The 16,968-nt window shown below is 15.3% G+C and overlaps 3 protein-coding genes across 3 annotated transcripts in view; 1 reads left to right on the forward strand and 2 right to left on the reverse strand.

Moving 5' to 3' along the window:
- Window positions 1–545: 545 nt before the first annotated feature.
- On the reverse strand, window positions 546–6,812 carry PGAL8A_00305300 (conserved Plasmodium protein, unknown function; the record flags this gene model as incomplete). The annotated part of the gene is made up of 1 exon (XM_028672058.1): window positions 546–6,812. One exon carries the CDS (start codon window positions 6,810–6,812, stop codon window positions 546–548), a length of 6,267 nt encoding a protein of 2,088 aa, XP_028528649.1.
- Window positions 6,813–9,128: 2,316 nt separating this feature from the next.
- Window positions 9,129–15,815, forward strand: PGAL8A_00305400 (protein kinase, putative; the record flags this gene model as incomplete). Its single annotated transcript, XM_028672059.1, has 1 exon — window positions 9,129–15,815. The coding sequence occupies one exon, from the start codon at window positions 9,129–9,131 to the stop codon at window positions 15,813–15,815; it is 6,687 nt and encodes a 2,228-aa protein (XP_028528650.1).
- Window positions 15,816–16,469: 654 nt separating this feature from the next.
- Window positions 16,470–16,968, reverse strand: part of CAF16 (CCR4-associated factor 16, putative) — a gene marked incomplete at both ends in the record, with an annotated part of 1,324 nt that continues 825 nt past the window's right edge. The window contains 3 exons of the mRNA XM_028672060.1: window positions 16,470–16,495; window positions 16,586–16,674; window positions 16,745–16,891. Of these exons, the coding sequence (XP_028528651.1) occupies window positions 16,470–16,495; window positions 16,586–16,674; window positions 16,745–16,891 (262 nt within the window). The remainder of the gene's footprint in view (window positions 16,496–16,585; window positions 16,675–16,744; window positions 16,892–16,968) is intronic.

Consider the following 16,968-nt stretch of genomic DNA (forward strand, 5'->3'; position numbering starts at 1 on the left):
AAAAATCCCAAAAAAAAAAAAAAAAAAAAAAAAAAAAAATTGTAAGAATATAAAATTATGTATTATTTCTTATTTTTTCTAAATAATTTCTTAAGGTAAATAAAATCCATGGTTGGTTATATAGTTTTTTTAAAAAAATAAAAGATAAACAAAAACAATTATATGTCTTCTAAAATATGGAAAAAAAAAAAAAAAAAAATAAATAAATAATAAAAAACTTGGTAAACATTAAGGAAATTCTTTCAATCTTTTTTAAGATATATTTTATGTAATATATCATTCCTATTCTTTTGTTTTTTTACTAAAATTTTGTCTTTTTCAAAAATTCCTTATAAATTTAGTTATTTATTTATTTATTTATTTTTTTTTTTTTTATTTTATCTTAAATCTTGTAATTTAACAAATACTATTTTATTTATTTCTCTTTTTCTGTTTTTATGTTTTTTAAAACATAGTTCTACTGTTTTATATTTTAGAATATAATGAAAATTTACTTTATCATTCCAATTAATAACTATTTTAAATTATCTTTAATTTTTTTTAGATTATAATAAATTAACAATGTTTTCATTACTACATTTCAAGAATTTTTCTTTGTAATAAATATAAAATTTATAATATGTTTTAAATAGCTCATAATTAAAAAAAGGGTATTTATAATCTTGGGTGTTTTTTTGTTTCAATAGGAATAATGATGATTTATAAAAAAATTTATATGAAGACATTAGAAAAAAAAAGGAATCTTTTATTCTTCTTTTTTGTTGAACCCCATTAAAAATTCCTATAGAATCTCCTTCATATTTCCAATAATTCAAAGCTCGTTTTATGTAAAAACATATTAAAAATAAACAAAATTGCTTTTTATTTAATTTATCACAAAAATAATAAAATATATTTTTTTTCTTTACATTTTTATCAGAAATATATTTTATTTTTTGTATATTTATATGATCACTTAATTCATTATTTATTTTCCTCCTTTTCTCACTACTCCTATAAAAGGTGTTACTTTTCGTATGATCTGATACAACAGAACTTTCAAAAGACATATAAAATGATTTTTCATTTTTTACATTTGAAAAAAAATCAGTTATCTTTATTTGATTCTTTATTAATGGAATTAGTTTTCTTCCACTTTTCTTTTTTAAATAACTACTATATTTTTTTTCATTAGTCATATAATCATCTGATAATTTCTCCTTACCTGTAACATTTAATAAATAATTATTACTTTTAATTGTATCTTCAATTTTCTTACTTACCTTTTTATTCTCACATGTAAAAAAGTTTTTATTTTTATGTTGTTCAATATTCATACACTTTGATGTCTCATAAAAAGAATTTTTTTTATCGTATTCATTTAAATCTATTATGTTATTCAACTTTTCTGTACTAGAATTTTTTTTATAACTTTCTTTATTTAATTTACATTTTTCTATTTTTTTTTTATGAAATGAGGATATGCTATTTTTTTTTAAGTTATTGTAATAATCATATTCATCTATTAAAACACTTTTTTCTTCTTCATCAAAATTCTCATTATCATAATTTAAATTTTGTAATAACAAATAACCACATAAATAAAAAATTGTTCCTATTAAATTTTTGTATATTTTTATTTTCTCAAAATTATTCAAGATTTCAATAAGAATATTGGATGAAGTAAAAAAATTATTCATTCTTATTTCAAAAAGACACAATCTTATTAATGAATTTACATATATAATTGTCAGTTTCTTACAGAAACTAATATTTGCACATGTGATAATTAAATTTTTAATAAAATAAAATGGCTTATTATAAATATTTGCCTTGAATTCCATATATAAATCTATTATTGTGAGTAAATTTAAACATACACTTATATAATTTTTTTTCTTTAAAGAAAAATTATCATCTATCACATTTTTATTTAAAGCAAAAATAAAATAATCAGTTTCAAATAACTCTTCTGAAAAATAAAAAGAATTTTGAAAATAATAATATTTATAATACTCTGGATGAACATTTTCATAATAGTTTAATTTATTTTTGTATTCATGTATGCTTGTTATTGATTCATATTTGCTATTAATATAATTATCTATATACATTTCTTTTTTTATTTTAAAATAATTTAAAATCATATCATATATTGTTTCTATTTTATTTTCAAAGTAATATAAAAGATTTTTTTTATTCAAAACTTCCTCTTTATTTATAAATTCTTTTTTTTTGTTTCTTATATCTTCATTCAAATTATCATATTTATTTACTGAATTTTTTTTTTCACAAATATCTACTTTGACATTTTTTTTTTTAATTATCTCTTTTTTATTTATTTGAATTATTATTTTATTTAAAAAATCGCTTCCTAATGATTCTTTTTCTTCTTCATTATTATTATTTTTCTTAAAAAATACAAAATCACTTTTTTCTAAACTTTCTTCACTTGCAAAATAATCAAAATAATATGAGTTATCTTCATTTTCTATATTACTAGTAAAAGTGAAAATATTTTCTTGTTTATACGTATCTCCTAATTCAAAATCACAATGTAAATGTTCATTAGATATAGAAAACTCATTGTTAATAGTTTCATTAAAAACTAAATTATGTTCATTGTAGTATGATTCATCATTTAAATATGTTTCACCAATTAATCTACTACATAATTTTGTTTCATTATATATTTTATTATTTGAAATAAATGATGTATTAATTTTTTCGTTATTTATATTATGTGCTTCTCTTAATACATTATCATTTAATTTTACTTCTGCACATTTTTTATTATTTATCATTTTAAAATTATTTTCAATTTCTGCATTTTTTCTTAAAAAATAACTTAGAAAATCATTTATAAAATCTTTTTTTTTTTTTTTTTTTTTCCAAAAGTTTTGATATTGATAAAATGTTTCCTCTTTTTCTGATAAATTATAAATATAAAAAAATTCCTTAAATGATTGTGCATTCATCTTAATAACATTTTTTATATCACCAATAATATTCAAAGTTGAAAATAATATGTTGTTAGATAAATTTAAGAAAATAAATTGGCAAATTTGTAAATCATCATAATCTAAATAATTATAAAATCTAAAAATAATTATTCTTAATATTTCTGAAAAAAAATCTTTTAAATCTATTAAATTTATTTCATACAAAAGCATATATATTAAACATAACAATATTTTTATTTTTATTTGATGATTAGTTGGCCATATTTCGTTAAAGTTAAAAGTTTTTAAAAAATGTTTATAATTATTTGAAACATTATCTGAAAAATAATTAGAACATACATATGCTAAAAATAAAAATTCTAAACTAAAAAAATAAGAATCTTCATCAGAACATTTTAATGATCTTACAATTTTTGAATCATAAAATAAATTTCTATATTTTTCTTTATCTAAACCTTTTATATGATTTTGTAAATTTTTTTTTTTAAAATTGTTATTAAAATAATATTCTAGTTTATTTACAATTTCTTTTATAAAATTATTTATATTAAATAAAATTCCATTACAAATACCATCATGAACTAACTGGTTATTAAATATTTTCTGATCAAATGAATTCAAACTATTTTTACTGCAATTTATAAGAGAAACATTACTGCTATTTACTGTTATTTCTAAGATGTTAAAAATAAAGTTGAAACTTTTCAAAATTTTATTTATATATGATTTTTCAAATTTGTTTAAAAATTTGAAATCTCTAATATGATCACAAAAATATGTTTCATCACTAGAAGTGTAATTATTATCATATAAGTTATTTTTATGATCGTTTATATTTTTATTTTCTATCATATTTTTTTCACAATTTAACATTCTGTAGGATGATATCAATGTCTCATTATCTCCATTCATTTTCTCTTTTTTAATTAATTTCTTTTGTTCTGAACTTATATTTTTATTATTAAATGTATCAATATAATAATTATTATTATTATTATTATTATCACTATTGTTATTATACAAATTTAAGGAACTAAATATTTTTTTTTGATAAAAATAATTATTATAATGATTCATTTTTATATTTTCGTTAATTATTATATTATTTTTAATAAAATTAATTTTATCTTTTGGATAAAAATAAAGAAATTTAGATAGAAATGGAAAATTATATAACATATGACTAATATATATGCTTATGATGGACAGTAATTTAAAAGATGTTGGGTTACACAAGTACTTTTTTAATAATACAAAACATTTATGAAAAACCATATTTAAAATTTCAAACGCATATAAAATTTTATTTTTTTTTAATTCTATCAAATAAATTTTAAATAAAAATATAATTTCTGCCGTTAAAGAAAATGAAAAATCAAAATTCATCATAACCAATTTATAAGCTTTATTTAAAAGGTTACATTCCAGATATATATTAAATAAATTATGTTGAATATTAATTTGTTTTGAAGAAAATTTGTAAATAAAAACATTCTTATAAATATCTGTTTTACCATTTTGAATTAAATTTTGAATAGTACTTTTACTATATTTTAATTTATTTTGTTCCTTTTTTTTTTTTTTTTTTTCATTTTTACCTTTCATTTCCATATATAAATTTTCTGTTAAAATCAAGTAATCATTTTTTAAATTGTTGTAAATGTAGTTTAATCCCTGTAAGTCATTTAAAAATTTTAAACAAGGGTATTCATTATTACGTAAGTTTTTTTTTTTCATTTTTTTTAAATTATATAAATTTTTTAAATTTTCTATAAAGTTAAATATTTCAATAAACTGATATTTTGAAAATATTGAAAAAATATGTGGTGCTAAGATATTATTAACATTACGCTTAAAGTTTAATGATGGTAAAGCGTCAAATAAAAATGAAAATATGTTACTTTGATTTATCAATTGTTCATTTTTTATATATTTGTTTAAAAATATATATGCTCTTTTAAAAAAAATTTGTAGGTTTCTTATTATACATACTTTCTTTTCAGTACATAATTTTTCACATAAATTATTCTTGATTTTCTCAGAATACTTTTCATCTATTCGTGATGATACTAAGTAATCAATATTATTTAGGTTATACATATTATTAATGTTGTTATGATAGTTAATATTAAAATTATTATAGATCTTAGTATTAATATTATAGTTATTACTAATGATATTATTATAAATATAGTTACTATTAATACTTTTATTATTATTGATATTTTCACCTTTTTTATTTTTATTAATAATACTACTCCTATTTTGAACATTTGCTTTATTTTTCCACACTTCATTCATATCTAATCCAGTATCATTTGAATTTTTATATTTTATAAGAATTGTATTTTTTTTTGATACATTTTTAATATTATTTTTATTATTAATATGTATTTCATTTTTGTTAATGGAATAGGAATAAAGTTTTCTTTTGATTATTTTTCGCAAACTGTTTTTTTCTTTGTTATAATCTTTTTTGTTTTTTTTAATTGCATTTTTAGAAGTATTATCACATCTATTATATTCGTATACTAATTGATTAACTTTGTAATTCTGAATTTTTTTGTATAATTTAAGGTAAAAATAATGAAAAAAATTTATTTGTATAAGATAAATAAAGTTAATCATTTGAACGTTTAAAAAAAAATTGTCATAAAAGTGCATATTTCTACTAGAACAAATCATGTAAAAATAGTCAAATAAATTTTGTAATAATATAAAATTGTTATTTAAAATAATATTAGTAATATTTTCATATTTATATTTCTTAATTATGTCTGATAAAAAGGAATTTTCATGTTTAGATGAAATACCTTTATTGAGAAATTCGTGGTTTTCTACAACTTCTGAATTAAAATAAGAAGAAACTAGTAAATTTTTCATACAAAAAAAAAAAAAAATTTTTATCATTAATTTTTTATTAATAGTTACATTTAGGAGAACGTTTAAAAATTTAAACCAAAAAAAAAGTAAGTTTTTATCAATATTTTTACATATATAACTGAATAACCGTTCTATTGTAATTGAATGTACAAAACTGTCATCAAACGTTTTTATATTTATAATACATTTATTAACTAGTTGAAAACATTTGCTCCCATAAACTTTTTTTGTACATAAATGTATAAAATTTTGAATTTTTGAGTAACCTGGTACTTTTTTCTTATTTAATGCGATATCACAAAACACACAATTTCTCATATTTTTTATACCTGTATTTATATATTTTTTTCTATTTTTTAAATAATTTGTATCATAGATTCTTTTTTTATTACCTAAATTATTTACATTAATATTACTATTTGTTTTCAAAAAATCATAATGTATTTTTATTTCATCATTTTTCTCTTCCTCCTTAATATGTTTATAGAAATCATATAAATCATGGCATATATTAAAGTCTTTTCTATTTAAAGAAAAATTTACTTTTACAAAGTTTAATAATTTTTCATTCAATAAATCAATATCTATTTTATTTTTTATTTGAAAATCTTCATTTAAATTACAACTTATCTCATCATCAGATATATCATAACAATTTTCATCAATTGAATTTTTATTAGTGTTTTCATAACTTAAGTTTTTTGCATTATTGAAAATTTTATTATTACATAATTTTCTATTATTTCTTATATTAGTGCATTTTTTGTTATTATCTTTTGAAAAATTATTTTTATTACTATAATTAATAATACTATTTTTAGTACTGCTATTTTTAGGATTACTATTTTTATTATTATTTTTATTTTTAATATTGTCCGTTATTATTTTATTCCATGAATACAAAAAACAACCAAATATAAATGCTTCGAGTTCTATATCTATAAAATTTATTTTACATTTTCTCTTTTTTTTATTATAATAATTCATTTTTGTTATCCTTTTTTAATCTTTTTCTTTTTTTCTTTTTTTTTTTTTTTTTTTATTTTATTCCTATGTAAAATATTACTTCTTCATAACATACGTATTAAGTTATTTTTTTGAAGAATTTCATCACATATATATTTACATATATTATGAGAATAATATTTTACTATTTTTATTTATTTTCTCCTATATTTTATTTTTTCTTTTCCAATTTAATCTTATAATAATTCACTTATAATATATCTTCATATTTTCATATAATCATCATAAACAAAATAATATATATATATATATATATATATGCAAAAATAGATTAACATATACTTTAATAAATATATATATTATATATGTATATATATATATAATAAATATATATATATATATATATATATATATATATATATATATATATATATACTTTTTTTTTAAATTATTTAATTTAACCAGTACAAATAAAAATATATACAGTAATTTTATATTCAAAATAATTTATATAAAAAAATGTTTATCCAAAAATACATAAATATCATAAACAAAAACGTCTAAAATATAAAAAATTCAATTAACAAATAGACAAAAAATAAAAACATGATAAAAAAAAAAAAAAATACAAAAAAAAAAAAAAAATNATACATAAATATCATAAACAAAAACGTCTAAAATATAAAAAATTCAATTAACAAATAGACAAAAAATAAAAACATGATAAAAAAAAAAAAAAATACAAAAAAAAAAAAAAAAAAAAAAAAAAAAAAAAAAAAAAAAAAAAAAAACATAAAATTAAATTTCTATTTAAACAGTATTGGAAATATTACTTAAAATATATATTTTAAAACTATTTTAAAAAAAAAAAAAAATGTTAAATGTAAATCTTAACATTGAAAGTTTTTATAAAAATTTTAATTTTAAGAATCATTCCAACTGAAATATAAAAAAAAAAAAATAAAAAATAAAATAATAAAATAAAATGATATAATATATTAAATGATAAATATAAATAAGAATTAAAAAAATAATTATAGGAAATATGTCTTAAACATATTTAAGTATTTTATTTTATATTTAAAATATATATATGAATAATATAGAAATTTTATCAATATATAAATATATTTATATATACGAATGTATATACGTATATATATTATCATATATCATTAATTTGTAAAAAATTTTTTTAATTAAACAAAACGAAAACCTACTTTTAAGAAGAGTAATTTCTTTATATTTCTAAGAGATGAGAATATACTTGTAATACATATATTTTTGTTTCTCCTTTTTTGTTTTGAAGGAGTGTAAAATAATTAAAGAAAACTTATGAATTATGTAAATATATTTTTACATAATATTTTTCCTACATATTTATTATTCTTACAAAGTTCATAAATTAGGTATTTTTTAATTTAAATGAATGATGCTAAAATTAAAGCAACCTTTCTTTTACTTTTCTCTTTTCTTTTTAAAGTTAAAATTTAATTTTGTTTTTAAATATATATATATATATATTTTTTTTTTTAATTTTTTAAAGGAGATAAAAAAAAAAAAAATTAAATAATAAAATAATTTGATGTTTGTAACAAATGTACAGAAAATATTCTCCGTTTAAAAAAATTACCATTTTAACATATACTACGTAAAAAAATAAGAGAAAAAAATCAGTAATCTGTTGATTAAAATATATATCTTTCTTTTAAATAAAAAAAAGAAGAATTTTTTATTAAAAAAAAAAAAAAAAATGTTGAAAAGAAGAATATTATTAAAATGTAAGGTGTTATGAAGGAAAGATAAATTTAAAATTAGAGAAAGGACGTATAGCAATTAGATATATATAATATATATATATATATATTTATATACATATATATTTATTTTTTTTTTTTTTTTCGTTTTAAAATGTATTAATAATTAAAAATTAGAAAGTATGGAAACAATTTTCATATATTTAATATACTTAAAGAATATATATAAAGAAAAAATACAAACATAAATAAAATTACATAACTTATTAAAAAAGACAAAAATTAAAGAAAAAAATATTAAGAAAGTTATAACATATTTAACCATTAAATATAAAAAAGTTAAAAATTACAAATTTAACAAAATATAAGAATGTAAACTATTTTAATTACACTTAAAATGATTAAGTTTTTTAAATATATAATATAAAAATTGTAATTTGCTTAATAAGCGATAATTATTAGAATGTATAGGATATATATAAAAAAAAAAATAAAAATAAATAATTAAAATTTATTAATATAATTTAAGTTAACTACAATTTTACTGAAGTACAAATATTATACAAAATAAAAAACAAATATGAGTAATAATACTATTTACACAAATATTAAAAATTACATTGATAATAATATAAAGAAAAATACTAATATTGAAAAGGAAAGTGATATATTTAATAATAAATTTATAAACATTTATATTGATAAAAAAATAAGGAATAACAAAATATATTCTATAAATAAAATTATATATCTTTTTTTAAGAAATAATATAATAAAAAAAAAGAAGACCTTTAAAAACATAAACAAATACTTATTTGTAATTAAAATTATTTTTATAGTTCTTTTAAAGAATAAGAATAGTTTTAGAAAGGTATCTTTTCTTTTAAATAGATTTTTAGTAAAATATATTTATGAACTTTTTATATTTATAAGTAAAAGTTTATATTTAAAAAAATTTAAAAAATTCAAATATACTTTTTTGAAAAAGTTATTTAACCAATATTATATACCTCCAGGAAATTTGCTTATATATATACTAACAAAGAGATATTTAATATATATTTATCATATAATATATGAACATATTTCTATTCTTTTAAACCATAACTACAACTTCAGTAAAAAAAAAGATTTTTCCTTATGCATAAAGAATAGCCATCATTTTGATAAAAACAAAAATAATAATATTCATAAAAAAAAATTTGATTATTTTCATAACAAAAAAAAACTACTTTGGAAAATTTTACATATATATACGAAGAAAAAATGTGTGTGTAACATTCATAAAAATAAGATAAAAATTAAATTGCAATTAAAAAAGAAAATCCAAGATTTATTTCCCAATGAGTTTAGGAAGGATTATAATAACTTTTTAAATTTTATATATGTTTATAAATATAATCCATTTGATTACTTAAAAAAAATTCATAAAGAAAAAAGAAGGATTACTTACAAAAATTTAAATTTTTCTGTATTAAAGAAAAATAAAATACAAGTTCATATAACTGGAACTTTTTTTAAAAAAAATTTTTTTTTTAAAAATAATAACAACTACAAAAAAATATATATAAAATGTAAAACTTTTTTTTATAGCATTTTACCATTTATAGACAATAAGAAAAAGAATTTCATTATTCACAATGAATATAAAATCATAAATAATTATCTACTTAATAAATTTGAATATTTTATGTTAAAAAAAAATTATTTAAGTTTTTGTTTTATAATTTATTTTTATATTTTAAAAAATATTAATAATACTATAAATTATAATGTAGATATAATTAACATATGGAATATTATAAAAAAAAATAATGCCTTAATATTTCCATGTGATAAATTAAATAACTTTTCTTTATTATCAGTCAATATATTCTTATATGCTAAAAGGCATAGGCTTTTATATCTACTAAGAAAATGTAATTATAAGAAAAGAATTTTCTCAAATAAAAAGAAAAAAATCCTATTTAAAGTAGGCAATAACGGAATTATTACTAAAAATATTAATCATAAGATATTTTTATATAATTTTAAAAAAAATGTATTATGTAAATATAATATTAAAAGTATATTTAAAAAATACTGTTATATAAAAAAGAAAGTAGAAAATTTTTTTAAAAGAGAAAATAATATTAAATATAACTATGATAAAAAATTAAAAAACCATTTTATTAATTTTATTTTTAGAAAATGTAATTATATAAGTTTTATATTTAATTATAATGATAATCATTATATGTGTCAAAATAAATTTATTATTAATAATATGATGTTACACACAAAAAAAAACATAAACTTATGGATATCAAAAGAAAAAAAAAAGAAACTATCTTTTTTTTTTTTAAACAACAGAAAAAAATTTAGAGAAATAAAAGTGCAAACTTATAAAGATGAAAATGGAAATAATAAATATAATTACATAATTGATTTGATAATTAAACTAGTAAAAAAAAAGAGATTTATTATGAACTTCTGTTGTAAAATAAAAGACATTGTTTATAATATCAGAAACAAAAATTTTCAAGAAATTACAAAATACTTGTTAATTTTAAAAAACTTTATAAATAATTATCAGAAATTATTTTTTGAAGTTTTAAAATTCTTGAAATTCTTTAAGTTATCTTCTTTTAAAAAGTTAAATAATAAGTCTTTTTATCATAATGATGATTTTTTTAATGAAAAAATTATGAACATATATACGAAGAGAAACAAGATTAATATGAAATTCAGTCCTCATTTTTTTAAAAAAAAGAAAAATAAGATATTTATAGAAATATGTTTGCTATTTATATATTTAGTAGTTAATGTTATTAAGTCTTATTTATATTTATTATACAGTAGCTTAATGAAATATAAAGAAAATGTTAAAAAAAATTATATATTATTTAAAATTATAATTCTTAACAAATATGGTATTTTATTTATGAAAAGGAAAATATATCATTCTTCAAATATTAAGAAAATAAAATTGACCAACACTTTATATAATAAAAATATATTTTATAGGAGTAATTTATTTTTGTGTATTTATAGAATTTTAAACAGCATAAATATAGTTAATTTTTCCTTTATATTTTTTTGCTATACTAAAAAAATAAAAAGTTTAAAAGTTATTTTAATAAACTTTTTATTAATATTTTTAAGATTAATGACAAAATATTTTAGTAATTATGATTTTTGTTCAAAAGGAAATTGTATTTTAAACAAAAAAAAAAAAAAAGAATATATAAAAAAAAGTATTTACAAACTAAAAACAAAAAATATAATTTTGTTAATTGAAAATCAAATTGTATCTATTCTATTAAAAAAAAGAATTTTTTTTTATTTTGAAACCTTTTTTATTTTAAATAGTAAAAAAAAAAGGACAAGATTTATTTCACTTAAATCATCCATGTTTATTATCAATAGTATTATTAAAAATAATAAAAAAAAATATATGTTATTATATAAATATTATAGCATATACTTAGAGTTTCTTATTTTAGCAAAAAAATTAAAGATTTTTAAGAAGAAAAATATTTTTTTTAAAAATAATTTTCCATTATTGGACGATTTATGGTTTCATAGAATAATTCATTTTCAACAAAGACATTTTCATCAAAATGATTTCTATTTAAATATGGTAAATAAATATTTCTTATTATTTGTTATAACTTGTTATTTAAGGAAATCAAAAAAAATTTTAAAATTTCAAAAAATATTTTTAAAAATACTTATACTTTTATCATTACAAAAGAATTTTACATTAGAATATTATTTTTATAAAATAAAAATTTTAGAATTTATGTTGCATTTTACAAATTATATGATGGATAGAAAAAAAAAAAATTATGCAAATTTAAAGTTAAATAGTAATTGTAATATAAGTAATAGACATAATAATCTACATATAAGAAAATTTGAAATTAAAGAAAAGAATAATAAAATTTTAGAAACATGTAATTCTAGATCAGACATCGGTAGGAATATTAAATATAATAATAGTAAAAGAAAAAAAATATATATTCCTCCTTTGCTATTAAAAAATATCTGTGATTCTTCAGGTTGTTTCATTAAAAAAAGTTCAAATGTTTCATCGCTTTACTCTAGAAAATCAGGTAGTTCTTTTATATTTGAAAACTTCAATAATTCAACAAAATGTTGTAATTCAAATTTTTTTGATTTTGGAAAAAGGAAATTATTTCTAACAAGAAACAATTATTATGAAGAAAATTGTTTCAAAAATAAAGAGAATTGCAAAAGTATAGAAAGAAAAAATAAATTTAGACATGATAGAAAAAAGGAGTATAATATTTTTTTAAAAAAAATAAGAGTTATTCCATCAATAAACTGTTTTAATATACAAAAAAAGTCAAAAAAAAGAAAAATTACTGAGGAATGTCATATAATTAGTTATGTTATTTTGTTAATTTTTTCTTTAATAATCTCTTACAATAAAAAAGATATAAATGATTTTTATTTTAATGAAAATTATTATGATGAATATAAAAGCAAAAATAAAAAAATTGAAAAGAAAATAATTAAAAGAAATCAAAAAATAAATACTTTATTAGAAAATTACTTAAAAATATTAAATAATTACTTTTCCTTTCATAAGTTAAATAATTCAGAAGATTTAAATATTATGAGAATTGTACAGTCATACTTAAATCATAAAAAAAATAATAAATTAATAAATAGAATAAAAAAATATGTAACAAATAATACACAATTAAATATATTATATAACTTATCTGTATCTAAAAGTCACAAATCTTTGAAATTTTTTAAAAAAATAAAAGATGGATCCTATGGAAATATATATATGTGTTATTATTCTATTTTTCAAAATAATCCATTTATTATTAAGTTAATAAATATAGAAAAATATGTTAATGAAAATTATATGTTCAAAAATATTTATAATGAAGTAAAATTTTTATTGAAATTTCAATTTAAAAATATGAACATATGTCAAATATATGAATATGGAATAATAAGAAATGATAATGATTTTTCTTATTATATTTTAATGAAATACTATGATAATAATTTAAGGGAATTTATGAATGTATTACATAATAATTATTTAAAAAAAAAAGAGGCAATTAAAACTAAATCACTATTATTTTCTTCAAAAAGAACACTATTATTACAATTAAAAAAAAAAAAAATTCTGAAAAAATTGCTAAAAAAAAAAAAGACATACTATTTTAAAGGGAATATTTATAATAAAAATGTTAGGAGTTTTTATTATCAATTATTAATAAAAATTAGCTATATAAAATTAAATGATTTTCAATATATAATATTTATTTTAAGTATTTTTAATCAAATTCTTGAGCAAATTATAAATATTCATAAAAGAGGAATTATTCATTTTGATATTAACACATATAACATATTGATGAATTATAAAAAAAAAGTTCCATTATTATTTTATAATAATAATTATATAAATGATTTTCCTCATAGAAAAAAATGTAATAATATTAAAATATTGTGTTTTCATAAAAAATTATTTTCTTTAGTAAAAACTAAGAAAAAATATATTTTTAAGGAATTAATTCTTAAAAGGAATAAATGGTTGAATAAAAACTTCAAAATATTATATGTTCCATCAGTTGTTATAAATGATTTTGGTGAAAGTAAATCTTTTTATAATAATAAAAATTTTCTTTTTTTTAGAAAAAATCGAGGTAATGAAATATTAGCATCACCTGAATTAATGATTAATAATGTAAAAAATGTTAATAAAAAAAGAAGTAATTCATCCATTATTCCTAATTATAAGAATTACAAAAAGATTGCCTATAGAAATAATGCATTATCAATTTGTAAAAATAAAACATATAAAAAAAGAAAAAAATATGTCTTTTTGAATAATCTATCTATATTTTCATTTTATAAATACGTATCAAAAATAAGAATTATGATAATAAAAAGGTTAAAGAAAAAATATAAATTTCAAAAAAGAAAAGAAAAAATATTTAAAAGTGATGTTTGGCTATTGGGTATGTTATTATTTGAGATAATTACTAATAAAAATTTAATGAATGTACATAATTTTTTATATATAAAAATATATGAAAAAAAAGATATATTGGATAGGATTATTGATAAAACATTTAATAATCAATTTAAAAAGATAAGAGAATTATTGAATTTTTTCTTTCAATTTGAATTAAAAAAAAGGAAAAATTTGAGATTTATATATAAGCAATCGAAAATTCTCTACAATTTTTATATGATAAAATTAATAGCAGAAAGTAAAATGTTAAAAAAATTAAAGAAATATAGCAATAATATAATTTGTAAATATTCTAAAATAAAGAGAAAATCGTTATATGATATGAAAAGTGAGGATGTTTATTTAATTAATAACAGTTTTACACATAATGAAAAAAATAATATGACTTTGTATATAAAAAAAAGAAAAAAGAGGTTTGAACATTGTTATTCTATAAAAAAAATGTTTAAATATTTCATTTCTTACATACAGAAAAAAATTTATTCTTTTAATAAATATAATTTTAATAGTTATTCAGTTGATCAGAACAGTTTTAATAATTTATCAATAAAATTATTTAATCTCAATAATTCATCAAATATTTTTTTTTCCATAAAAAAAGTTAATAAAATTTTAAATTTCTTGGTAAAGCATAATATAGTGAGGGTTTATAACTTTTATTTTATTTTAAAGATAGATGAAAAAATTAAAGAATTTTTGTTTATAAATAATTTTAATAAACATGCTATTTTCTACTTTCCTTCTATTTTTCACGATCTTGATTTGTTCTATCACTTAAGTGATAGTATTATTAATGTTCAAACCTTATATTTTAAGAAGAGATTATTTTATAAAAAAAACAAGAATACAAAAAAAATATTATTGAGATATTTAAAATTTCCTATTAAAAAAAACAAATTGATTTTTAATAATTTTTATAAAATTTCAAAAATAAGAATTTATAAAAATTATTTGAAAAATCTGTCTTATTTTTTTCTTTTCTTTTTTATTAATGTTCAACTGAAACTTAATATGAATTCAAATTATGAAAAAAAAAAGTATGTTTTTATTTTAAATAATCAACAAAATAAAAATTGTTCGTTTTTAAAAAATCCTTTTCCTTATAATTTTTCAAATATTTTTTTACTATTTTTTTTTTGTGTTTTATTCAAAATAAATTTAATAGAATTATTTTTTTTTTTTAAAGGGCATACAGCTATCTCCTTTTCTGATATGGATATAAGTGTTTTGCAAACAATTATAAACAATTTTTTTTAAATTTATTAAATTTTTTTTTTTTTTTTTTTTTTTTTTTTGAAGAGATATATATATATATTTAAAATATTTGCTATTTTTGTCTTAAATAAATGTGCATAAAATAATAAAAGTATTTTTCCCTTTATTATCATTTTTAAAAATATATAAATGAAAATATTTATATACTTTCTATTAATATGTATACTAAACGTTACATAATTGATTCTATATATGCACATTCACATTTTAATATATTTTTTTCTTCTAAATATTAACTTTTTTTTTTTTTTTTATAAATATTTGTATTTTATAAAAGTTAATTTTTTTAGTAATTTGAAAAAGAAATATAGAATAAAAATAAAGTTATTTTAAATAAATATGAATAAAAAAAAAGTAATAAAAAAATTAAACATTAGTTAAATAATAAAATAAGAAATTAATTATAAAAAAAAAAAAATTTCTTTTAAAAACAAGATAATTAAAAATGATTTGATTTTTTTAATTTCTAAATTATTTCAACAAGTTCTATAAAAATAATATTTTTATTTATAATATTATTTCTAATTTATTTACTCACTGTTTTTATTTTTTCCTAAAAATATTACCTCAATAATTACTATAAATGAAACATAAAAAAAAATATTTTTTATTCCTTTCAAATTAATTATTCTAAATTTATTCAGAATCAATTAAAAGTAAATCTGTAACAAAAAAGTTTTTTTGTGAAAACATATTTTTAAAATAATGAATATAAAAAAATATATTATTATTATAATTGAAAAAAAACTTACCATCTAAATCATTAATATTTTCTTTGTCTTTTAGCTCCTTGAGCATTTTATTAAATATATATTCAGCTAATGACATATAATTGTTATCACTGAAAAAAAAAAAAAAAATTTATACTCATTATTACATATTTTATTTTATTTTATTTTTTTTAATGTTACTTTAAAACAGTTTTTATATCTGAAAAATGAGCAACATATCCATTTGAAAGATATAAGATATGAGTACACCATTTATCCATATGATCAAAGATATGGGTAGAATAAATAATAATGCAATTATATTTAATACATTCCTTTTTTAAAAATCTAAAAATAATAAATATTGTATATATATATATAAATATAAATATAAATATATATATATATATATATATATATATATA

The sequence above is a fragment of the Plasmodium gallinaceum genome (assembly GCF_900005855.1).
Source record: "Plasmodium gallinaceum strain 8A genome assembly, contig: PGAL8A_v1_87, whole genome shotgun sequence".
Lineage (NCBI taxonomy): Eukaryota > Apicomplexa > Aconoidasida > Haemosporida > Plasmodiidae > Plasmodium > Plasmodium gallinaceum.